General features: G+C 53.3%; 1 protein-coding gene across 1 annotated transcript; it reads right to left on the bottom strand.

The window, feature by feature from the left end:
- Window positions 1-2,778: 2,778 nt before the first annotated feature.
- On the bottom strand, window positions 2,779-24,372 carry IRF8 (interferon regulatory factor 8). The gene is made up of 9 exons (XM_057492753.1): window positions 24,268-24,372; window positions 20,931-21,105; window positions 15,675-15,858; window positions 13,578-13,666; window positions 12,047-12,152; window positions 11,420-11,467; window positions 6,466-6,852; window positions 5,568-5,683; window positions 2,779-5,006 (listed from the first exon to the last, which is right to left on the bottom strand). Exons 2-9 carry the CDS (start codon window positions 21,102-21,104, stop codon window positions 4,830-4,832), a joined length of 1,281 nt encoding a protein of 426 aa, XP_057348736.1. The 5' UTR covers window position 21,105; window positions 24,268-24,372; the 3' UTR covers window positions 2,779-4,829.
- Window positions 24,373-25,918: the final 1,546 nt, after the last annotated feature.

The raw sequence follows: 25,918 nt of genomic DNA, 5'->3' as shown, positions 1-25,918 counted from the left end.
TGTTTCACCAAGAGACTGTGGTGGAGCCATGGAGCTGGGGACGAGCGGAGGAAAGGCGGCCCTGCCTCACCTGCAGGACAAAGAGCAGAAGGGGGAAGCGAAGAGCAAAGCTACGCAAGGTTCTCGCCATAGCAGCCAAGTCAAGCTAGCCGGAAGCTCCCTGCACACCCCCACCACATCCCAGGTCGGGAGGGCACCTGTGTCACACAGCAGCCATCAGTCATGCCTGGGAGCCCAGGCATCAGGGCAGAAAGGGGCCAGGACTTCTAGGGGGAGGGCAGAAGAAATTTTAAAGGGGGGTGGGGAAGTTGGGATGGATAGCAAAGGAGATGCTTCTGAGCTCCTGCGGCAATTTTAAGAGACGGCTGCCAGTTCCTTCACAGGCCTGTCATCAAGAGGTGGGGTCTCTGCCCAGTCCGCTGTCTGGGCAGCCTGTGACTGCTGTGACCAAGAGCGGGTGCAGAAGTGACACTAGACAGCATTCAAGGCTGGGTCATAACCAGCCATTCGGCTTCCCCTTTGTCCATGGCACTGCCCTGGGGCCGCCACACTGTGAGGAAGCCCAAGATACACGCAGAGGCCTCATGGTGCCATCCCACTCGACCGTCCGTGCTGTGCCCAGCTTCCAGTCCTCCAGGCACCCGACGTGCTCATGGAGACCCTTCAGATGATTCACCCCCCAGCGTGCAAACTACCCTCAGCTGCTCGCGTCTTCCCAGCAAAGACCCCAGACCTTGCGGAACAGAAGAGCCTAAAATTCTGACCCATAAAATTCATGCGTGAAATTCAGTGTCAGTGTGAGGGTAGTTTGTTACACGAAGAAGTGAGTGAAACCGTCCTCTAGACCCGAAGGCAGCCTGACCAGAACAGGAAAGAAATATGCATGCTTTCCTCTCAACGCCCAAGATTGGATTAGACGCTCACACAGACCCACCGCAAGGCTTAACATCAGATCAGACAGTTTAGGAAACACGGGGCAAAATGAGCTTCTTACCGTGAGAGGGAACTTTCAAGAAGCCAAAGTATGAACACACATGTCCGGGAGGAAGATGATCAGGAGTGGGCTGAGGCACTGAGGCACTGCTGCTGCCCCCAACCCGCCCCCGGGCTTTCCACTGAGAAACCACCCCTCCCCCACGCTCAGCCCGCTGAGCTGCTAAAGTTACAGACATTGGTTATAGATCATTCTTCAGAAAGAATTTCTAAATATTTATGAGTAGTTGAGCTGCAAAACCTTCTACTAAGAGAGTCTGAATCACTCGCATGAAGCAGCTCTTCTTGGTTGCCACAATTGTTTCTTTGCAGAGAGAAATTTCCCCCACGGCACCCCGGATGCCTGCCCAGCCAGCCTCTTTTAGGAGGATTCTCCCAGGATCCCCAGGGCCCAGCAGATTGTGTGGATGCTTATCCCAGGGCTGGTCATCTTTATCTGTCTGGACATCACAAAGGGAAACAAGAATTTTGCAGCCCAGATGGATTTTGCAAAAGTTGGTGCCCTGAGTGGCAATCACTGAAATGACTGAGGTAGATGAAATATCTTCATTTCTTACAGTGTTTTTAAAATACAAAGAGTGAAGGCTGCTCAATTTCTAGAAGGTCTTATCAGCCCATTCCCATGAGCTGCCCTTCGGGTCCTGGAGGCTAATCGTCCAGAGGAAGTCCACATCTCAAAACCTAGTTTGCCTCCAGGGCCCTAGTGACATTTTCCACAACTCCCCGGTTATGACCGAACCATCATGTCCCTAAATTCCCTCCTCTGCAGATGAACCCCCTGCACTCCCCTCCTTTGCCTCCAGGGTCGCCACAAGTTGAGTGGGAAGGGTTTGTCAGTGGCCCGCACCAGGGTGTTGAACTCTGGGGAGAAGCAGGCTCTAAGTTCCCACATTTGGCCCTGACTTCACATGGCAGAGAGGGACTTACTTATAAACATAATTCCTAGTTGCAGCGTGCGGGAATTAGCATGACTCACTGGGAAGATTTCTAAGAAAGCCAGTGAGGCACCCAGGTGCTGCCTCTCCCGGGTCCCAGCAGGCCAGCAGGCTTCAGCAAGGCAGCAAGAGCCCATCCCAAAGCTCTCAGGCGGACGCCAGGGCCCCCGGTCAGTCACACAGGGACCCGTGCTCAGCTTCCTCATCCGTAAGCTGGGATGAAGAACAGTCTCCGTCCCACCGGGCACGTCTGAGGCTGGACAGAGAACGTGCACAGCCTTGGCGACGGACTGTGTTGGGTAACACCTCTCTCTGCCTGGGTTGGCCGGAGTCTCTGCCTCCCGGCAATTGACCGATTTGTCCTGGGTGGTTGAACAGACATGCCCCATGACACAATCGCCATGATTGACAAACTGGGTCCCCGCATGCCCGCTGTAGCCCTAGGACCTAGCACAATGAGCTTGTATGTAAACCGGAGGATCACATGTGGCCAACCCAGCCCTGGGGGTCCCTTGCAAATGACTTCTAGCAGCTTCTAAGGTAGCACTGTCCAGGCTGCCTCCTTTCTCCCCACACCTGCATGCTCACCAGTCGGCTCACAGAAACCTAAACCGGTCCTCACATTCGATAAAGACAGTGTTTTTACATGTTCCCCAGGAAGCTCTGTCACCTGCGAGTCTCCAGACCCGTTTGCTGTTGTTCTGGGGATAAGTAAAATACAAGCAAACAAAACTCCTTAAAATCACAGCCTGGAATTTTTTTTTCATTCCCTCTTTAGAGAACAAAGAATCTGGTAAAAATGATGAACTATTCAACAATGACTTTAAAAAAACAAAAAACGGAGCACACATCAGCTTTAAAAAAGGGCACTTTATTTTCATAAAGAATTAAAAAGATCAATATACTTTTTAAAGGATACAAAAATAAATATTCATTCAGCATTATTAAAGATGTGTGCTTTAACATTCATTTGAGCAGAGAGTAAAGCCTATTGTTATCTGACATTTCAGAAAACAGGTCTGGTATCCTCAGAAATGTATGCTGGCTTCTGCTGGCCAAAGAGGAAAAAAACACCTTTACTGGAGTTTTCCTATATTCTCACGTGAACTCGGGCACACCTGAAGGACCTGCGATCATCGAGCCCTGCTGCACGCGGGGCCTACATCGCCTTCACGGAAGGAGTCACGGGGAAGTGAGCAGGCACGCTTTGGCTTCTCCACTGCACATCAGAGACTCACCACCCTGACTTCTGCCACTTCCAAAATGACGTTGACAGATGAGGCTCCTTCCTGCTGTTTGATACTCTGAGTCAGGGATGGTGGTGACCCAGGCTGGGTTATCTTCCCAGGGAGAGTGGAAGGGAGCCAAACAGACCACCGCCACCCCTGACACCCCACCCCCGGCCATGTGCCTGACTCAGTCAGGTCTGCCAACAAGCCGCACTGGCGTGAAGGGGGCCGCCTGCAGACCTGACACACACTGGGGGCAGCCATGCAGTGTGCAGGACGCCCAGGCGGGTAAGAGGCACCCCATCTAGCAAAACACTTTGTTTAGAAAAAATGTTCAGGTGCATTTTAATCACAGAAGGGCCTTTAAGGTGGTGTGGACGCACTGCCCTGCATGGAGGGTCACCCCCCAGCCCAGCCATCGCTCCCAGTCTTCAGCCTTAGCTTCTGATGAGCACCATGATTTAAGGCAAACATTTGGACAGGTTCGGGCAGTAATTCTTCCAGGGCTGACCGTGGGCCTTCTCCATTGGAATCCCCTATGTGACTCAGTTGAAGAGTGGAATTCAGTGAGGAGTGGGGACCTTGAACCTTGAGGAGGACCAGGGTTGGGGAGAGGCACTCCCCCTGCAAGGCCCACCCCACGGCCAGGGCAGCGATGAGAAGCTGTCCCATCGCATTCACAACCCCAGCCCAGTCCAGCCCGGCCACACGCTCAACACTGCCGGCTGATGAACAGCTTGAGGAATCTAAGCCTGAATCTAACGCACAGTCAGAATGCTTATTCAATCCCCAGCTGCTTTTGAACTTGTGATTTCTATTCTGCCCACTTTGTAAAAAGAAAAAAAATTGATTCAGAGCCGTTTACAAAAGGACAATTGAAAGTACAGATATTTTTTTAAACAGGTCAAAGCCATTTAGAAAGAAGAATAGAGAACAGTATCTGGGATGATTTAACTACAGAAATGAAAAAATAAATTTAGCTCTGAGCTTCCTGGCAACGAAGGCCCAAAGGGAAGATCTTCACTGTCTGAAGGTAACAACACAGCAGTTCACCTGCTGATAGAACCACTTGCCTGGCACCAAATTCTAGGAAGAACACATATTCTTCTGATAAGCCACGAGCTTTGCTTTCACTTATTGAAGGGAGGCTGGTATCTAAACATTTTTCAATCTTAGTAACATGCTTAAGATGAAAAGGTAGTTCACAATGAAGCAAGCGTATGAAACCATCAACCTACAGCTCTAACAAAAAGTAAAGACAAAAGGCAGCCTGGTTCTGACGAGGGGATCTTACACTCCAGAGCTCTTGACCGGAAGCAGCTACTTGCTAGTAAAACTGAGTGCCAGGCCTTTGGAAATATCAATTAACCCAAAATGCTGAAAGAATCTAGCAACTAATGGCAATCGGGAAAAAATTCATGAAATAAAGGTTTTAATCACAGGTTGTCGTCACAGCACCCAGACCAGTTCAGGGTGCGCTTCGGCATCTGCACCTCAGCACGAGAACTGGGACGCCGCTGGGCCTCCAGCGCCGCGTCCTCAGAGAACGCCCTTGCTGAATTAAGGGCAGAGGACGCCAGGTCGGAGGGATCCGCACCCTTAAATAATCACGACAGTAATCGTAATAACGAAACGCAGGACCTAGGCGGGGGAGAGTGCCCCAGAGAGGGACTTAAACTGTGATCTGCTGGTTTTCTCTGAAAAAGGGTCTCTGGTGTGAGGCACAGATATCTGGAAACATTCGGAAGACCTGGTCTGGCTGGGGCTCCTCGGGAGCCTGCAGCATGGAGGCGGCACCACAGCTCTTCCCGGCTTCTCCCACCAGCTGCCGGACGTAGAGCTGCTCAATCTGGAAAGAAGGCACCCAAGGTCAGAGAAGGAGGCGGACAGTGAGGTGGGACTTGCTCTGACCCTAGCCAGATTCTCAGCTGGGTGCCTTCAGAGCTGTCATTCAGAACCTCCACGAGTCCCAGATGAATGAACCCAGCAGAGGCTGATGCAAAGAAAGAGCAAGTGGTAGTCCTGCAAAGACTCCTATGTGTACTTTCCCAGTGTTGTCCCAACCTCGCTAGCCAGCATCCAGAATTCCATTATTAGAGTTTCATTCCTTTGCGTAGAGGTGAACAAGGGTCACTCAGACCTTAAGGCAACGTAACAGGTAGAATCTTTCTGAAAAGGAGGTTTCTATTTTCAAAAGAGTCAGGGGGATGAGGGAACAACAGATTGAGAGAACATGAGAAGATGGTTCAGAGATGGAACCTTCCCACAACGGAAGGTCTTGCCCAGCCTGCTCTGTCCACAGGTGGAGAAGCCCCGTCCTTGCTACCTGTCCTCCAGCCCAAGTATAAAGTGAGTCCTGACATGTGGGCCGAGAGATACGGCCCCAAGCCCTGAGGCTGCCTGCTTTTACCTGCACGAGAATGAGCTTGGAGCGCAAGGGGGTCATGTCCGGAAACTCTTCTCCAAAGCACAGCACCACCCTGCTGTCGGGAAGTCGGCTCTGGTGGTTGTAAAACTGCTGCAGCTCTGGAAAGACATGCAGGGTGGGGAGGTCAACTCCTGGCCCAACCACCTCTCCAGATGGGCCCTCAGTGAGTGACTTCACACGCAAGTGCACACATGCCACCTCGCCCACCTTCCCAGGGCCCCTTCTCCAGGAAGCCCCCATGAGTTCTCAGGCAGGGGAGCAGGAGACAGTTGACGTCAGCCCCAAGCCAGCACTGTTACAGGGAGAGGAGCAGAGAGCGCTAGGCCCGGAGGAGGGAGCCGCACACAGCACGGCAGGAAGCCAGACTGACTGACCTCAGATGGCCTGACCTGCCGGGGGACGGGCAGGGTGGGATCCTGGTCACAGGCAGCACACAACGTTAAGAGCTCACGGCCACACTGCCATGTGCAGGTGCTGTCCTGAGGGCTCCATGCTCAAGGTCAGCGTGTCTCAAGACACGCATGCTAATCTCCGGGGACCTGGCCAGGACCCAGGTTCTGACTCTGCAGGCCTGGGTGGGCCTGAGACTCTGCAATTCTAACCAGCACCCAGGGCATGAGGACACTCCACAAGGGAGCTGCAAGGTGCTGAGTTCCTTAAACTCCTCCCACAGCCACGCAGGGAAGGTACTGTGTCTGCATCCCCCATTCCCCATTCAGGGAAGTCGAGGCCCAGAGAAACACCCCAGAATCACTCAGGGAGAAAGTGCTGGGCAGGGTCACATGCAGGGGGCGCCCCTGCTCCTCCACAGGCCACCCCTCCACCCGCCAGTGGATGGCACAGGGGAGGGGCACGGCCTTTAGGTTTCGGAGCCACAGACCTCTGAAGAACTGGCTGGTGTCGAAGACCTTGACCACCTCGTCGCGCTCCAGCTTGTTGGGTCTGTCCTTACACAGCACGGCGTTGCCGCTGCAGAACACGCGGCCCTGGCACAGCCTCTTGACGAGCACGCCCTGCCGGCTGCTCTGCAGCAGCACGCCGCGCTCCAGGTGCCCAAACAGCTTCCGGGTCACCTGCCTCTGCCGCTCGCTGGGGATGGCGTCGGCCGGTGGGAAGCGCACCAGCTCCAGGCCCTCGGGCCCGTAGAGCTTGGCACCAGGCGGGCCCGGCTGGCTCAGCGACAGGCGGCAGCCCTCAGGGCAGGTGGTGGTGGTCTGGCCCACAAGCTTGCCCCCATAGTAGAAGCTGATGACCATCTGGGAGAAGGCTGTGGGGAAGAGGGGGACAGGTCAGGGGCTGCAGAGAAGGGGTCCCTGTCATTCCTGTGCAAGTGCCCAGAGCCCCTCTTCCTCCTAAACGGTGCGGGGTAACTTTCTGTGGACCTGGGGTTTCTTTCACATGCTGGGGAAGTTCACGCACTCCTTCTAGAAACTGTTTTTAAACGCATGAATAAATACACGGATTTACTAAGGAAACCAATGATTCAAAACTAAAAGACAGCATTGGAGGTATAGTGGTGAGCATAGCTGCCTTCCAAAACTAAAAGACTAGTATGGTCCTTTCCATAGTTCTGGGAAGGTCTAGTGACTGCTATAAGGTACAGGCCACGCTGAGGGTGAATGACGCTGTGACTATTAAATTTCTCAGGAAAATAGCTCCATCTCACAGGCACCACTGAAAGCCTGTTATACAGTGTCATACAATAAACACATATATAATGTTATACCATATATATGTATATGTTTTATATACTATATAAAAGTGTGGCCTGTTGCTCACATTCATACTGGAAGGAAATGCTAGATTTGAATTCCACGTTCATGAAAACGAGGCTGGAATCTTTTTTTGACAAATTCAGTCCCTCTGGGTTCCCAGAATTTCAAACTAAGAAATCTCCCTGAAACCCTTCATCCAAACCTGTTCTCAGGAAAGAGTCTGAAAAACACTCAAGTTAAAGCAACGTTCCCCAAAATGTGCTACACGTGAGATGACAGTGGGACACACAGCATTAAATGAGAGAAAAGATTACTTCACTTTCTGTATTCTCTCAATCTCTCATCTCAAGAAGAAAAGCCCCAGCCAGTGCCCATGGATCCTTAGCACCTAACCTGGCGACCTCTCCTTTCAACAAAGGTGGGGGGACTTGGGCTCTGAGCCGGTGACAGTCTAGCCAGAACTTCTGAATAGTAGGTTTTGCCGGACCTGCTTTGACCCCTGACCTCCTACTTACAGCAAGTGGCACTGGGTGTCCTTTCCAGGCAGTGAGGGATGGTCCCCATTTAAACAAACAAGTTTTTAAAAATGAGATTTAGAGAGCAACAGGATGTTAATAATAATAGTATAATTAACAAGCAGTCCTCAGATATGAAATCTGATTGCAAAGGTGGGGCTCAAGTGACTAAAGTTTGGGAACCTCTAAACTAAGGTAGGAAAGAACACAACAGCTAAATTCAGGGAGGAATCAGCATTTAGGGCCCCAGACCAGTCCAGGGCTGCCCCCTGAACTGCCCAACTCCATGGCGCCCCCTAGAGTTGTGCAGTGCACAGCCTGCACAACCATCAGGAGCAGCCCTGTGGGTGGCCACCTACCTCACCTGAGTTAACGCTGCTGTGCACTCCTAATTCCTTAGGGCCTCCCACTGGGCTCGGCTCAACAAGCATTCAGTCAAATAGCCAGACTCCATACTACTGCTCATGGGCTCCATTTTCTCCCACGTCAGAGTTAAATGGCTTTCTAGAATCATGCAGCGCTGGGAGGCAGAGCTGAGGGGCTCCTGTCCAGTTCATGTACTTGACACTTGGGGAAAGCGAGGCCCAGATGGGGGTTTCCCAGCAGGCGGGCAGCAGCGCCAGCTTCCGACCCCGTGTCACTATTCCCCGTCCACCATCCTCCCCACCATGCCAAGGTTGCGATGTCTGCACGCCTGGTGACTTGACACCATCCACTTCCTTGGCTCGGAAACAATTCTGAACTTTGTCCCAAATGAATGAAACACCCCGGATGCCTGTGTCGCCACCATGCCCCTTTGCCCCGTCACGGCCGAGGCTTTATCTCACACAGTGCCTCTCAGCCATGTGAACTGGCTGCTCCAGAGGGAGCAGCAGGCGTGGTGTTCCAGCGATGCCCAGGTGGGGCTGTCCTAGTGACCCCACTGCCAAAACACTGGCCTAGATGGAGGCTTAGACAAGGCTCGAGCTGGGTGGGCCTGGGCGAGCACACACCGTGCCCTGCAGGTGGGCACCGGACACCCACAGGGGACACACTAAGGTCCCAGGTGACTCGGCTCAGCCTTCCCGTGCTTCTAAGGTTCCCCATGCGACCCGTCATGTGCCTCCCGGTTCGCCCACCTGCCGGGAGCTGGGCCGACTGCAGGGTCTGCACAGCAAAGGCGCCAGGGGCAGAGCCTGGAGCCGCCTGCCACCACACAGTCCCAGCTGTACGGCCCGGGCCTGGGGCAGATGACTTTACCTCTGTGCTTCTGTTTCCCCATCGGCAAAGTGGAGCTAGTAATAGCAGCCACCTCGCCGGGTGCCTGGGAGGCCCGATCTATTTGTGCTTAGCGCATTAGAAGCACCATATAAGCCATAATTAAATAAACTGGGGGAACAGGACAAAAGATGGGCCACATAGATGAGACTCCTGAAGTTATAAATCCTAGTCTCTGGTCTACATGGCGCACACACGCGTGCTGAGCCCGGTGCTGTGGGCCTATGAGCACATTTAATCCTCATGCTAACCGCAGAAAGTAGAAACCAGTCATCATTGCACCCATTTTCCAGGTAAGGAAACTGAGGCAGACAGGTCAAGTGCTTGTCCTGCCGGCACAATGCTGAGGCGGGGAGACTGGCTTCACTCCCTCCCTGCCAGCCGGCTCCACATCCCCGTTCTTAAGCACCAGGCCCTGCTGAGAGCATTCAAGCGTGGTCCTTCCCCCAGTCACCGCAGACACACACCGCTGAGAACACACGCCGGCGGCATGGGCGAGCCTGCATCTGCCCCCGCGGCGGGATGCGCTCCACGTGGATCTGTTGCCAACATTTTATATGGGAAGGTTTCACATAAAATCCAGACCTCTGGTTTCTCTAGAAAAATGGGACAGTTGAGCCTGGCGGGGTGCGTGTGTCCCCAGGGCACCCACACGGTGAACAGTCCCATGGGCACAGTGCTCCACGTGGCCCAGTCTGTGCCGCTCCTGCCCGGCTCACTCATTACTATGCCCCTGCAGGACAAACACCTGGGGACCCCTGATATCAGCTATTTACACAGTGGGGTGTGTGTGTGGGAACTGAACAGACGTACTAAAGTCCAGAGCTTCTAGAAGGGTGCTTTAGAGTTGTCTTAGCATGAGGCAATGCCTGGGAGTTGGTGCCCCCGCTGTGTGCCGAGGCAGCTGTGGAGCAACGGAGGACACCCCCCCCTTGGACGGCGTCCCCCCCACCCACGCTCCCCGTGCCCAGCTACCCTCCTGCCCCAGAAAGCATCGGTCAGCAGACTCCCCAGACCATAGCCCAGGGCTAACCAGGTCAAAGGCCTGGTCCCGTGACCCAGCGCCTCCCAGAGCTGGGCCTCTGGTGAACAGGGTGGCTGCCCAGTGGAAAGCAGTCTCAAAAGCAGGCTTGAAGCCAGATGCCTGGGTTTGAACCCAGCTGTGTGACCTTGGGTGAATGATTTAACCTCTCAGCCTCAGTTTCGTCATCTGTGAAGCCGGAGTGATGACTCTCCCCAGCTCGCAGGGCTTCTGTGCAATGAATAAAAGCTCTCTGAACAGGAGCGCTGTTTTTTTATAATTTCTTGCCGGGGTGAGAATCTGCCATCACCACCCAGAAACTACCATCCCGGAGGGCCTTGGTCAGACACTTCTCTCTGGGCCGCGTTTCCTCCTCGGCACAAGGCCGCCCATCCCCCTACACTAACGTTCTGTGGCCCGTCCTGATGAGTCAGGTTATTCACTTCTCAAGAGCACAGCAGCTGTTGGGGAAGACACCAGCTTCCTTTGCTCTTAAGACATGGCCGATGATCCAGAACATAAACTCCAGAGGCCCCTGGCAGGAGCCCAGTCCAAGCACCCAGTGTGATCAGACAACCATGGGGCACCACGCCAGCAAGGGGCAGGAGCATGGACAGGACAGCCTGGGGCCTATAGGAGCTCTGCGGGCCACAGGCTGTCAGACCCAGGGCTTCTAAGCCTGGGCAATGGAGCAGTAACAGCACCAACCTAGGAGGGACGGGAAAGAGTAAGGAGATAAGGCCATGGAAGTCTCAGCATTGATCATGGCTCCTAGTTGGCATTCAACAACACCAGCTGCCACTGTCACCACCATTACACCTTCACCATCACCATTACCATCCTCACCATCACCACCATCCTCATTAGTACCATTATCATTATAAACCTGGGTGTGGGAGAGAGTAAAGGAAAGTGAACTGGTGACAGTCATTGATCTATTATATCGCCTACCAGAAAGTTTTAGTAACACATTTAATCCTCACAACACTCCAGGGAGGTAGTTGTTGTTATTGTTTCTACTTTATAGATGAGGAGTCTGAGGTTCCAAGTGGTTCAGTTACTCTGCCTGGGATCACACAAGCAAGGAAGGGCTGACCCTTGAGTGTCAGTCCCCACATTTTCTCCTCCATATTTATGCCTCTGAAGAGCTCCCTGGAGAGGCCACCAGCTTGATCCTAAATCAGACAATGGGGAGGAGGAATTAGGTTCCCGACTTCTGACACCATGTCCTGCTCATGCATGGACCCTCACAAGCCCACACAAGTTCCTCGCACTGTCTTCAACAACGCCGACACACCCCACACCCAGCCCAGAGCACCTTCATACCTGCATGGTGCGCATCGTAGGCCGTGTACCCTGTCACCAGTGGCAAGCCTGCCAGAGAAGGAGAGAAGCAGATTCAGAACCAGTCAGATCCAACTGTGTGCAGGGAACCATCCCAAACACTCCCCCTCCAGAAGTTTCTTAAAAAGCCACACATGGCGTGCTTCTGGGGCCCTGCCACAGGCTTCCGCTGAATTTGGTGTTTTTCCTTCCCAGCGCGGTGATCCGTGTTTCATAAATGCAGAAAACCAGACCTCAACCCAACCAGCACGGCTCGGGGGGAGACACTTCCTCTGCACTGTGGCATTTGGGGCCATGTGTCAGTGCGACACTGTGGGGCCACATTTCCTTCCCACACAAGGGCCTGCTCCCAAAGTGTCCCTGGGCTGCACGCTGCCGTCCAGGCCTCGTCTCCAGACGCCGGGCTCGCTTTCCCGGAGGGGTCACTGCCGCACAGGGCTGTCCCCTCCAGAGCCCCTTCGTCAACACGGCCACCCCACAGCCTGGCAGCCTCTGAGGCCAGCTGTCACCTCCTGGTCTCTGGGCTCATGCTCTCCAATAAAGGAGGGATTGAGGCAGGGCCTCGCCTGCCCCACGGGTCTGAAAGGCCGTTGGCGCTCCCGCCCTCACCTGCGCTGGGCTGCTGCGTCCACCAGTCTGGGAGGAGCTGACTCCGGCAAGCCTCCGGCGGGGAGGGGCTCCTTTTGACCATCCCCATGTACTCGTCCACAGAGGGCTGTGCGTGCAGGGGTGAGAGAGGAGGGCTGTACTGTCACTGAGCTCCCGAAGGGACTCCAGTGCTCGTGAAGAGGAACGGTTTACGCTTAACTAAAACCACAGTGTCATCCTTACCTCATGAGACAAAAGGAAAGTTTTTCTTTACACCTTGAAAAGCCCAAGGCAGTAAGTGCACCAGGCTTAGCAATCAACCACGTGACCGAATTACTAGCTTCTCCGGGCCCCTAGTAAGTTTACCGGCCTTTTACACGGAACTGCCTGTAACACCGAATGGCCAGTCTTCCAGCTGCCCCGACGGCCTGGAAAAGCGGGCACATTCTGGGACCCCGATGAACAGTGATGCTGAACAAAACCCCACGCGTTAGCCATTTTCCCTCTAAGCCCCACACCTAGATTTTCCCTCTCACCTATTCCTCAAAGGATGTTGATAAACCCAGTCAACCACTTTTCCTGTGGCCCCAGGGTGCGAACCAGCTGCCTCCCCCTCTTAGCTGAGCTGGCAGAACAGCCCTGTACAGAAAGCAGGACACTGCTGAAGAGACTCGGAGCCAGGAGTTCACTCAGCCTGCTGCCGGCAACCACCCGAAACTCAACAGCTGCGTCTGCAGAGAAGCCAGGCGGCTCAGCGCCAGGCACGGTTTATCTGCCTTCTCTGGCAGCCTGGCTACTTCTAAGGATTCTTGTGTTGCCATGTGAGTATTAAAAAGAATGTCTAGGCAGCCACACACCCTTTTGCAAGAGCTGTGCGGGATTATTTTAGCTATGCAGTGTCCACTGCATAATATCCATAAAAATATAGTTAATGGCAGAATAAAAGGGCATCCATATAGCTACAAGTGGCATTCAAAAACCCGCATGTTTTGTCGAAGGAGATCCCATTAAGCCTTTACTTGTAGCCTATTGACTATGAGTTTACATACAATTCTAACAGGCTCGGGTGCCTGGCTTTCCAACCCATCAAGGACAGAAACCTGCAGACGAACTGGGCCGCCCGCCTAGGGGAGCTCGTACCATAATCCGTGTCATAACAACAACCCCAAGCAGCAAGGGCGTTTCTGTCCCATTCACTTGTAGCCTCCCTAAAAAATGGCAAGGGAATACAGGATGCCTTTAAAAGGCTGCTCTTCAAAATGTTTGAAAAATGAAAAGCTTAGAGCTTGAGGAAACTTCCCTGACGCGGAGCAGGCAGCTCAGCCCCAGCCATCGGGAGGAAGGGGGACGTGCAGGGTAAAGAGGCTGACCGTGCAGCGAGCCTCGCCTGCGAGGGTGGCCCACCTCTGTCCTGTCCTTGCGGGGCGGAGGCGCTGCTTTGCAGGGAGCCCAAGGCTCTGGAAGCCCCAGCAGGGCAAGAGCGTGCGGCTCCTCACCAAACCCCACGCAGCTTCTGCAGTCGGGCCGGACCCTGGGGACACTGTCCCCTTACCTCCTTGATCAGCTCATCGATTTCAGAGCGGCCGCACTCCATCTCCGGAACCTCATTTGCACAGCCAGGGGTCACCATGCCCAGCTTGCCTGTAGAGGACCAGACACACACATGACAAATGGCACAGAGCCATCACAGTTGTCCTCAAGGCATGATCAGTGCCTTCTAATTGTTGAGTTGAAGGAAAGAAGTCAAGTGTCTTCATTCATTTGGAAAAGGCCTAGAAACCTTTTCCCACGCTTCCTCAGTCACTTGATCAGCAGTCAAAAGACAGAAGTTGGTGGTTGTGTCCGACACGCAGAGGGCAAGGAGAGCGCTTTGGTCTCCTCCTCCATTTGCTGCAATCTAATTCACAGCAGATACACTTTACACCAGGCACCCAACACCCTACAGAGGTTAAATTACGAACTGGAGCATCTGAAGACACTCAAAGATTTCCTGGCAAGATGCGTTTGCAGGCTGGAGTCATTTTTTAAAGTTAATTGGCAGGAAATCTCTTTTTGTGCTTCCAAACACACACGTGTGCATCTGTACACACACCATGCACATTCCCAGCACACCATGAGACTCGCCTTCCTCAGGAAGCACTGAAGGCAGGTGCCTGGCTCACACAAGCACTCCAGGCCAGCTCACTTCTCCCCCACACCTCCTCCCGGGCCAGGGACTTGCCTGAGTCCGTCACTGTGACACGTGTCACCACCAGCAAACACTTGTCTGCTGGAATTTGCTAGTTCCAGTGAGCTATAGAATGGATCCATCTGGACTGAATTTTTATTCCATTTTGATAGATTCAAGAATTCACCTAGAAGCTGTTGATGGGGGAAGTGGGGCAGGTGGGCCCCCCTCCAGCATAGCTTGCAAACCGCTGAAGGACACAGCAGCATGGGTCCAGTAAGACATTATGCAAATGCCATGTTTCTGTGCCCCCTGAGGACCTGCTGCTTCTTCTTTAACAGCCACCCTGCAGGTGATGCTGGCTGCACCCTGATCTATAAACAAGTGAGGGTCACCTGTCAGTTCAAGCTTGGCTGGTCCTGGCGGTGGGGAAACTTCTCTATTCCTTCAAACCACAGTTCACTTTGTGATAAAGAAAAAATTATCCAAAACTGGGAAATAAGGCAAAAAGACCTGAGCTTAGCCCTTTGAAGCCCTCCCAGAATATTATCTAGGAGGCCTCCCCAAGGGCCATCTGCCTGTCCAGGGGAAGGTCATTTTGCTGGACTTACTAGTAACCGTGGATTAGGGTTCAGACTCAGTAAATTCACTGTGACTCTACAGACAATCAGGCTACAAATGACCAGTAGGCCAGATAACCCCCAGACTCTGCTGTGCTGCCCAGTCGAATGGTAACCAGACTGCTGCATCTAGGGGGCCCTCTCTGATTCACAGCCTGCCACTCTGAGAAGGATTTGGAGGCCAGCGCTGAGCTCAGTACGCGCCGAGGAGTGACTGAGTGACCGGAGCACGGAAGCAGGCCTGGCGTCTGAGGCTCTCCCTGCTTTAATCTCCTCACAGAGGCTTGAGGCTTCCTTGGGATCTTAGAGCTGGAAGGGACTTTGGGAAGTATCACATCCCAGAGTTCCCAAACAATGATCAGGACCGAACAGGACTTTGAGACATATCCAGTGCCGTTGCCTGCCAATTCATAAATTCATTCAGTAACTGTACCCTCAATCTTTATCATCATCCCTTCTTTGTCCACCTTATTTTCCCCCAGCCATCTCTGTGGGGTGCTAGAAAACAAAAGGAATTCCTCGTCCACACTGTCAGGGGATCCTTGCTCCTGTATAGCCCCATCACTGAGCCCAGGCAGGTCGCACCACGCGCTCCTGGTCCACCAGCAGGAGAGTCGCTGCAGCCGGGTCTCCCGGCCCATTCCACCCGCCCACGGCCTCTCAAGTCAACTGGAAGCTGCCACTTGGTCAGCAGAGGGCGGGCAAGGTCAGCGGAAAGGGATCTCAATGTCTGCTTATACAAAGGAGAGAACTGTTATGTTTAGCTGAAACCACTGGCCCTGGACCCCGGGGGCGACGACCTTGACCCCAGACCCGGGCTGCACAGCCTGGGCTGGGCTGAGTGCCTGGAAAGGATAGTTACATTTTTGCTCTTCCTCGGGAACGATGCGGTAAACTTTGTAGGGCTCGGAAATGTCCAGCTGGGACCGGTCTGTCACTTCCTCAAAATCTGGGCTCTTGTTCAAAGCGCAGCGCAGCCTCGTCTTCCACGTGGCTGGTTCAGCCTTGTCCCCTTCCTTGAACTTCCCTTTAAACACTGCCCAGGCCTGAGGGAAGAAGAAGAGGCACGTGAAATACACAGCCAGCCCCTAGGCCACAGACACCCACGGCCACGGTCAGCACCAGCACATGCGTGCCCTTCTGAGAGTCATTTTTGGCCATCAACCCATATTCAAGGAATTTCAGGACTCAGACCTCAACCAGGCCGCTTCCTCTGACAGACCTGAAAAGTCCCAGGCAGGAAAGGGTCCCCCGAGATGGCCCAACTGAGAGGGAATTCGAACCCAGACCCAAGTCATGTTTTCTCTCTAACACACTCACATGCACACACACACACGCACACACAGGCGTTCGTTCGCTTCGTGGCAAGGACAGGAGGGCCAGGAGGAGCCTGAGGTCAAGAAGTACAAAGAGGAAGTAGCACATGGTTTCACTAGAATGTTCAAAACAAAGAACAATTTGTTGCTTTTTCAAATCAACTCTTAGCTACAACTTAGCACTGAAGAGGGAACATTTTGCAAAAAGTCTGAATGTGGTCATCCACTGCCTGCTACTTTTAATAGAAATTTTGTTTTGCATTTTAGCATTTGTTCTAAACTTCCCCGCTCCCCACCCCCAGGGCACTGTTTAAAATGCAACGAAATGTTTTCCCTCTCTGTTGGTTTACCCAGAGCTCCATTTTCTGACCCCTCCAAACCTTAGAATCTGAACTAGGGACAGAAATCCAAAGCTGGAAACTTAAAAAGTCAAAACACAGAACAGCGCAGTATTTAGAAAAAACTTCAAACATGCGAATGGGTACAGTTTGAAGGTTTCAAAGCTGGAATACAGACACATGGATCAGGAAGTCTCTGTCAGGTAAAAACGAGTTTTGGTGTGAGGCAGAATCAGATGTGTTTCAGCCTAAAATAATGACATCTGGAGGGAATTCTCACCCACCTACACAGGAAAAGGCTGTTCCCAGAGGTAACCTTCCCAAGGTGACCCAGTCGGGGATTAAGGGTCAGCTGTTCCAACTTCCACCCCAGTGGATTTCCACTGTTCTTGAGCTGAATGCATTTACCAATCCCCTGGGATGCACATGAAATGCAGATTCCTGGGCCCTGCCCCTCAAGACCCTCATCTGGTGGATGTGGGTTAGTTCTAGAAATCTGCATCTTTAGCCAGAATCCCAGAGACCCTGACTTTGGTGGCCAGGAGGTCACACTTCCCGAAATACCTTAACACCCCAGTGAGTCACAGGTCCGTTTAAGAGAGTCCTGGCCTTGTCCCCTGATACAGGACTCGGCTCAGGGACACTGCTCCCTCCTCTTTGAATGCCCTGAGCCCAGATTTTGCATCTCTGTCTGAAGAAACTGGAAGGACATTCCTATTAACAAACATGGGCGGTCATTTCCTTTCTGACATATATGCAAAACTCCCCCATAGCAATAAGTTTGAAAATAAATGGACTCCAATACTTTTCAATCTCCTTTTCAATCATTTATTAACTGCATCACTGTCCATGCATTGATTTATTTTTTCCAAAGAAATATAAGCATAAACCATGTACACATTGAACAATGACTTCACATTTTTATTACGTTAAATTGGAGTTTCTCCACCTCAGCACTAGTGACCTATGGGGCTGGATCACTCCCTGCGGTGGGCGCTGTCCTGTGCACGGTTGGGCATCTAAGAGCACCCCTGGCCTCCACGCACTAGATGCCAGTAGCATCCCCACCCCCACCTTGTGACAACCAAAAAAATGCCTCCAGACACTGCCAGGTGTCCCCCAGGGAGATAAAATCATCACACACACACAGACACACACAAACGCATACATGCTTGCAAACCACTGGATTGATCATTTTTACAAATGGACCGTGAAGGGCATGGATTTGGGGGCAATGTTAGAACCAGCTGGGATTTATCCGGAACGCATGGCCTACGGGGCACTGTCACAGGCACCCGTCATGCAGGCCCCCTGCTTGCAGCTCACCCTGAGCCCTTCTTGGGGCTCTCTGGCCAGCTCCAAAAGATCAGCTTAGCTGGGCAATCTCTCCAGACCCTTCTGGAGCTGACATCAGCCAGTAAGCTGAGGCCCCCACGGCCATGCAGCCTCCCTGGGCCACACGCCTCCCACCCTGTGCGGCCCCGCGCTCACTGGAACCTGTGCCTACCGGCACCACAGACTCTTCCTGACTTCATGTTTGGGTCTCATCTTGTGCTTTAAAACCAAATGCTATTTTTTTTCCTCAAAGATGTACTGGGTTTGAATATCTGTGCTACTAGGCAAGTTCTGATTCGTGTAGGCTATCACAGTACCTGTCAGTGAGGACCACCGGCGAATCCTCACCCCCAGTTAACTAGATATCTCCCTCAATTTTGTGAAAAGGAGGCAAAATACTCTTAAAAATAAATATGAGCTGAGAGGAGGCCCTGGTCAGTATACTTGGGAAGCAGACACAATGAGCTGCACATCTTTGTCTTTTTGTCTTTTTCAGTCTCCCACCTCCCGTCTACACTATGAGGCTGACCTCAGAATGATGCCTGCAGAGAATGAAGGTGTCTCCAGTTTAAGTGGCTTCTTATGATCCACTCACTGAGGCAGAAAACAGACCTTTTTTTCTTAACTCACAAATATTTGAAAGGATTTCTTTGAATGTTGGAAACTAAAGGTTTTCTACTTAACCAAGAAACCCTTCAACAGCTCCATCTACTAAGGCCTGTCTGCTGACTTCTTCCAACAGCCAAAATCCATCTGGTCGAGGCGGAGCTCCGCCCCTAAGAGGATGGGAAGGAGCAACCCTTCTCGCGGACGCACCCAACGGGTTCTGCCTTCTGTTTCCACCAGCCCAGTCTCTGGCCCTCCAGATGGCCACCCGGCCACCTCTGAGTGGGTACCTGTCTCCCTCCCGCCCCCATTCCTGCTGAGATTGTAGACTCATTTCAGATTGCCACACTGAGCGACTGCGTAATCGACGGAAACATCGGGAATCTTGCACATTTTTCTCAACGCTGTTGAAACGGCCATGAAGAACATTGCATAAGATGCATAAATCTGGGGCTTTATTTCATTCCCCCCAGAGCTAAGTTGAAGCAGGGTGCAGAGCAAAGGGAGAGGCCACAGCCAGGGCCAGGCAGCCTGCTGATCCACCCCTGGCCCTAGCAGACCAATCTGCCCGGGGCCTCAGGGCCCCATGCCTCTGCCTGACTCTCCAAGCCGGCCACGGTCAGACCCTAGCGGGTTCTCAGCGGGGACAGGAGAGGGTGCGTCTGACAGTGCCCGAGGCATTTCTGGCGGTCACACTGGGAGACAGGGTGCTCCTGGCATCTGGTGGGTCCAAGCCAGGGGCACTGCTTAAAGTCCTACAGTACCCAAGAGGCACCCATGACAAGGAATTAGCTGGCCCTAGATGTCAACAGTGCAGGGGTGAGGAGCCCTGGTGTGCAGCCTCTATGCTGGCTGGGTGGGCCTGGGGTACTGGAGAAATTTAGCCAGAACGCTTCCCAAGAGAAGCCCACCATGACACCAGAGGCAAACCTCCACAGGACAGAGTCACACCCAAAGCGAGAAAGGAGGCACTGGCCCCGCGGTCCTGGCCGAGTCCAGGCTTTGACCCGGGGTCCCAGATGGGAAGCCTGCCAGACATCCAGGCCATGTGGGGCCTGCAAGGTGAATGCAAACCGTCCACACGTGCCTCCTTTTCTTGGGGAATGCCAGTAACTGGCAGCAGATGCTCAACCCAGGTTACAGATTTAACAGCATGCTCAAACATGCAGACCCTGCAAATGCCAGAGAGAGACCTGCAGGACTGAACTGCTTCTTAAGCCAACTCGGACTTACCTAAGCTCCACTCTGGGGCCCAGATATGACTGTTTGTCATTTTGGGGTTTTGTGTCAGAAGACAGCCATCCCTGGCTAAGAGTCCAGTGTGCTCTGGGGTCCCACAGGCCTTCACTCCCCTCACTCATCCACGAGCTGGGGTCTGACTCTGGCCCACTCTGGCCCTCCACAATTCAGCCTCCCCATCCCTCCCCCACTTACTCACTCTCCCCTCCCCGTCTCTGGCCCCCAAATTCCCACAGAACAAGTACACATAGAAGGCAGCCATTTGCAACCTGGGCTGTGAGTCAGACCACCTGTGCTGCATCTGTTTGCAAACATGGAAGCCTGGGCTCACCTTGACCTAGGGCTCCAAATTGCCCGGGGGGTGGAGCCTGCACTCCTGGGACCTTAGGCCCAGAGGCCTCTGATGACCAGATGGGCTACACAGCTGGGCTCCCTGGCTCCTGCTGCTCTGCCTGAATCTAGGTGTAATGGCAGAAATCTGTTTGGCGGTACTGCTGGGGGTGGGGAGCATGGGCTCGTGTTCGGGCTGCCCAGGTGCAAATGCTGGCTCCGTCATCCAGGAGCTGTGAGATCTGGGACAGTCACTTCTGCTCTCGGTGCCTCTACAGGCAAGAACAAGAACAGTACCTCCTGCACAGGACTGTGTGAGAAGGAAACAGAACAGAGCACGTGGGGTCGGGCATGGCCCAGGGCAAACTCCGTCAGCGCCGGCTGCCACAATTCAAATGGCAGAATGAAACGGCCTGTCTCTCCTGCTTAGGGTGCTTACTATTCTCAAGGGAAGCACAGCTATTTTTAGACATGTGCTGCAGGTTCAGGACATCCCACATGCTCTGGTCCCAGAAGCAATGACAGATGGTGTCTCTCTCATCTGTGCTGATCCTAACATTGCCAACCAGAAGTAGTAACTTTGAAAGAATGAAGACAAACCCTTCCTAGAATTCTAAATGGAATTTATACAGGAGCCCAGAGGGAAAAGGTCTTAGTCTCAGGGCACTGAAGTATTTTCTCTCTGTTTGCTAGTCTTCATGCAAAAGACATGTAGCATAGATAAAGAAAGTGTCCTCAATTTCCTCATCAGGAAAATGCCAACGATATACAACTGACCTCAAAAGGGGTTAAGTCACATAAGAGATATAAAATCACCTAGGATATTTTTTTGAGACAGATTCAGAAACTCAATGTTTGTTTTAAAAAATTGGATACCTTTTCAAGTAAATAAGGAAGACATCACTCAACACACCTCTACCGGCCCAGGTCAGGGGAAGGAGTTCAAGTCTGTACCTTGAAAATGGAGGCGTCGACTTCCTGATTATAATCTTGTTTGCCAGCGTGTTTCCAGGGGATCCGGAACATGCTCTTCTCATCATTTTCCCAAATCAGCCCTGGGTACATGTTGCTGTCGATTTGCTCGATCAGCCACTGCCGAAGCCGCCGGCCGCCATTCCGGTCACACATCCTTGAAAGAAAAAAACATATTCCATGATATTATAAATATTGTCTCATTAATCACAGCACCTGTGTGCTTAGCAGCTAAGAATAGCTAACAGGAGAACCAGAGGGTCACGACACAGGTGTGGCCAACACGGCGTGGCTTGGGGGAAACCCACAGATCCAGGGACTCTGGGCCACGTGCTGTGAGGACACAATGCTTGTCCCCAGGACCTCCAATCCTGGAATAAAAACTGAAAGCTCCCCAGGAAACCCACAGTTGCCAGACACTGATGCTGCCCGCGTGGGGTTCTTGCAGCTTGCAGCTCGTGCTCTGTCTCAGGCAAACACAGACACGTCTGACAGCCTCAGCCCACTGTCAGCACAAGACGGGGGAAAGTCACTTCTACATTTTCAGGTCCTTTCAATGAGCAGCCCATCACTCTAAGAACCAATTCCATTATGTGATGCCCAGTCTGACCAGTGTCCACAAGTGCATGTGACATTTGTGCTGAGAAAGAGGAACTCTCCAAGGCTATCCCTTCTAGATTGTTCCTTCACAGCTGGTTTAATGATAAGAGCATGAGTTTGGGAATGAGAAAGAGCTGGAGTCCAGCCATCTCTCAGCTGAGTGACCCTGGGTCCTCATTCACCCTTGAGTGTCAGCGATACCAGCTGAAACCCAGGGACACGATGGAAACTCGGCCTCGCTGCAGGGAAGCCTCAGATGGCGCATGTGAAGCACCTGGGACAGTGCCTGGGCATTAGAAGATTCTCTCTAAATAACAGATGTTATTACCCCAACTTTCTTCCTCGGGAACTCTTATGACCAGTTGGGCCAACAATGATGAAATCAGCTGCAGCTACAGAGCCAAGATGGCCAGACTAGACTCTTCCAGAAGGCACCAGAGTCTGGGGACCTAAGCGTCCCAGGCACCCAGAGATATCCCTTGGAAGAACATTCTTGCCAGAACAGGCAGCTTTCCCAACAGCACAGAAAGAGAACGCAATTATCCGTATCAACTCACAGCCCACATTTACAAGAATGGGGTGGAAATCCCCTAGCAGTTGGAGAGACGCCCACCCAAAAAAAAAAAAAGCATTTCTATTCTTCTGATTAAAATGTGACTTCTTCAAGCAAACAAGTTTGGAACAATCCGCAGTGACATGACAGGACGTAATGTCCCCAAGAATACAGTCACCTAGAACGATGAGGCTCATAAAGCAGAAAGTGGGTATTTTGTTAACCTGACCTGCAGGTGACTGTGGGATCAGAAAGGGGGTCCGGGCCCCGGGGAAGGTGAGGTCCCATGAGCCCAAGGCCAACATACCTTTCTCACCCAACCACCCCAGATACCTCAGGTGGATTTAAAGGGGCAAAGTGTGTGAAATAGGAACTGGACATGGATCTGGAAGCTGCAGACTCCAGAAAAGGCTCTTGGGACAGTCATTTGAACCTCTGTAGGTGCTCCTCACCTGCACAGTGAATGGCTCCCAAGCATCCCAGAATTCTAAAGCGGTCCCTTGGGTTTATAAGTGAGAAGGGACAGGTTTGGGAGGGCCACCTAGTGAGAGAAATGGAATGACACCAGCAGCCCCAGAAAATAACTTAGGGCACAAATTCTGACAGATCCCTCCCAAAGGACAGATGCAGGATGTCCCCTAAAATGAGGAATGAGCTGCATGGACAAGGGGCACGGGGGCCAGAACACAACAGAAGGACTGGTGTCTGCAGATCCGTCAAGTAAATGAGGCGTTCCCAGCCATCAGCATTTTGCTCAGCCCCTTAGGACAAGGTTCAAACTACACCCACGCTCCAGGAGCCTCCTGAAATAAAAAGCAAAATGTTCTTTATGTGGGTGTTTCTCTAGAAAGTGGGTCAGCACCTTCCTATCAGGATTTCTAATGGATTCATAACCCCAAAACCGTTAAGGTCAAGCAAGAGCCTTGGTGATCTACAAGACAAAGAGGAAAGGCCGGGAGAGAGATGGCACTGCGAGGAAGAGCAATAAAATGGAAGTGCTGGAGAACAGCCCCTCTTTCTGCAAAAGAGTAAAAACCGAGGCCCAGACAGGCACCCCAGATCTTACTTCACTCACCCTGCAGAGAGGAGCCTTGGCTAAGTTACGCCCGAATGCTCACTGAGATCACCTCCGAGATTCCAAGTAGCATTCAAAGCCTACCATTCTGGTACAATGATCATCCATAATGATTTGTTGAACACGAATTAATTAATTCCACCAAACGCAGAGCCAGGAACATTTTATAAGCCTAGTCACATGTTCATAACTTCCTCTTCCTTGATTTTTAGGTAATAATTCTTCTTGTGGGCCAACTCCGACCTGGAGCTAATCATCCCCACAAACGGGACCAGGCCCCGCGTCCCAGGCGGGAGGTGATGAGGCTGCCCTGGGCCCACCCAGCCCGGTTGCGGCATGTGCTGAGGCACCACCCCCACCCCCACCCCCGTCTCCCACACCACCCAGCGCGCCCGGGGCGCTCGCCGTGGCCGCGCAGACCTCCATCCCCACGAGACCAAAGCATCAAGGCCTCGTCTCCCTCGGCCACAGCCTGGCTGAAATGACTGCGACACTGCCAGCTGTCTCCATGAGGGACCTGCTAGGGGTCAGGGTCGTCGTTTAAGGACCGCTTCCCACTGAGGGGAGAGCAAGCGGGCTGTTACATCCCCGCGGCCGGCGGGCAGTTTGGAACCCCGGCAAGCCCAGCCTCCGGCTCCACTCGGAAAGCGCTGCACAGCTCCGGGCGAGCGCCCACCTCCCCTCAGGAGGGCCACCTGCGCCTCGGGCGTCCTACACCGAAGTGCCCCTTAGCTGTGACCCCCGCGCGGCCCTGCTCGCCGGGCACGGCTGGGCGACGGCGGCCGCGGAGACCTCCAGCCCGCTCGGAAATCCCAGTGTCATCACCCAGAGAGAGGGTCCGGTGGGCCGGCTCTCCAGCTGACCCCCGCCGCGGCCCGGGCGCTGTCCCGGAGGTGGGGCCGAGCTGCACGGGGAGGGTCTCCCGACGAAGGCGCAGGACGTCCCTGCGCTGCCCGGGCCGCTCCAAAGCCCTCGGCGCAAACCCGCGTCTAAGAAAACGAGATTTCTAAAGCATCGGCCGCCCTGGGGAGCTTTCGATTAGGCCTCGGGACGGACCGAGGAGGGTGGGAGCGGCCCAGCCGCCTGCCTACCTGCCGCCGCGCCGCGCGCCGCCCACCTTCGCCTCCGCCCGAGTTCCCACGCTCGCCGCCGCGGCTCCGGCGGATCGGCTGGTGGCTCGGCGCAGCCGTGGCTTTAAGGGAGGGGGCGGGTCCGACGTGCGAGCGACGGCCGCGGCGGCCAATTGGCGCGAGAGAGCTGCCGGGGCCGCCCAGTAGGCGTGGCCCGCCCTGCCCGCCTTCTTCGAAGCCCTCGGCTTTCCGAGAAACGGCTCAGTGAGAGGCGGCGGCCGCTGGCGGTCCGCGCGCCTTCCGGGGTCCGTGCCGAGGTCCGGGGGCGGCTCGGGACCGGGGTCCCCGCAGAAATTCCCGAGAGGCGCGGGGGCGTCCTCCGGCCAGGCGGAGGGCAGGGCTGGGATGGCGGAGTCAGAGGTGCGCGGGGCAGAGGCCGGTCCCGCCAGGCCCCGCCCGGCCGCCGAGCCGCAAGCTGGATGGAGCAGGGGCGGCAAACCCCCTGCAGCGGGCCGCGGGCCGGGACAGGACCAGCCCAGAGCGGGTCTGCAGCCCCTGCCCTCTGAAAAGGAGAAACACAAACTGGAGTGTGTAGCATGTGCGCGTCACCAATGTCCACTTAGGGAAACCCTCATCGGCGGCGCCTGTCCCCAGAAATCATCCGTAGTGCCCGGGAAGGGGGCCCTCGGTTTCCATCCTCAGATGGTAACTGGCCTTGACTGTAAGTACGCGAGTGCAGGGGGAACACGGCGACGGGAATGAGAAAGTCCTGGAAACAGAAGGAAAGAGACATGTTCCCCCGAGTTCCGTTCCGAGGTGGCCTGAGGATAGAGGACAAGGAATCTAAGACTTTTATGCTACCGCCCTGTTGGCCAGTCACACCCAGGCGGTTGATGGGGCACCAGTCGTCAGGCTTTCCGAGGACCTACGAAATTGAGACCGGAAAACTGTACTGACCCCAAAATGCAAAAAGACCCCGCAAATTTGAAATTTATGAATGTTAAAGAAAGGTCCTCAAAACATGTCATGTCAACTTTGCGATTATAGTTTATTTGTTGATGAACTTTTGAAAACCATGTGTTAGGTTAGAAATCACTTGGTAAGAATGTCCTAATACCGTGATTTCAGGGAAGTTATATCACCCGTAAGTTAAATGAGTCCTCCATCACCAAATAGTTTCAAATTAAAACTATTATTTAAAGCTGACATTCCTTAAAAATATTTAGTTTAGATAATGCGGGAATAGTTTAATACATTTGGTTTGCTATGGGATGAGTTTCCAGAACTCAGGGCCTAGGACCTAAAGTTCTTAAAGGAACCTGCTATGTATGTTTATACTCACATCTTTTCACAGATGTGCCCCTTGAGGCCCCACACAGATGACCTGCAAAACCTGCCCACTGCACAACATGTGTGCCCAGATTTCCACTCAACACTCCACTAGAGTGAAGACAGGTGCGAACGAATACAGAGAAGGCAGCAGTGGAGGGGTCACGTCACCTGTTACTGGCGGTGGTATCACTATATACATGGCAGGGATAGTTCCCAATATACTGGCTGGCATAAAGCTGCTCATGAAACCCCATATTTTCGGCTGCCTAAGCACAACTTCCAGCCTTATCTGTTTAGTTCTGTTCTTCCTTAATGAGCATTCATTGAGCAACTGCTAAAT

Source organism: Manis pentadactyla, chromosome 15 (assembly GCF_030020395.1).
Source record: "Manis pentadactyla isolate mManPen7 chromosome 15, mManPen7.hap1, whole genome shotgun sequence".
Taxonomy (NCBI): Eukaryota; Metazoa; Chordata; class Mammalia; order Pholidota; family Manidae; genus Manis; species Manis pentadactyla.
This window is presented reverse-complemented; position numbering and strand designations above follow the sequence as displayed.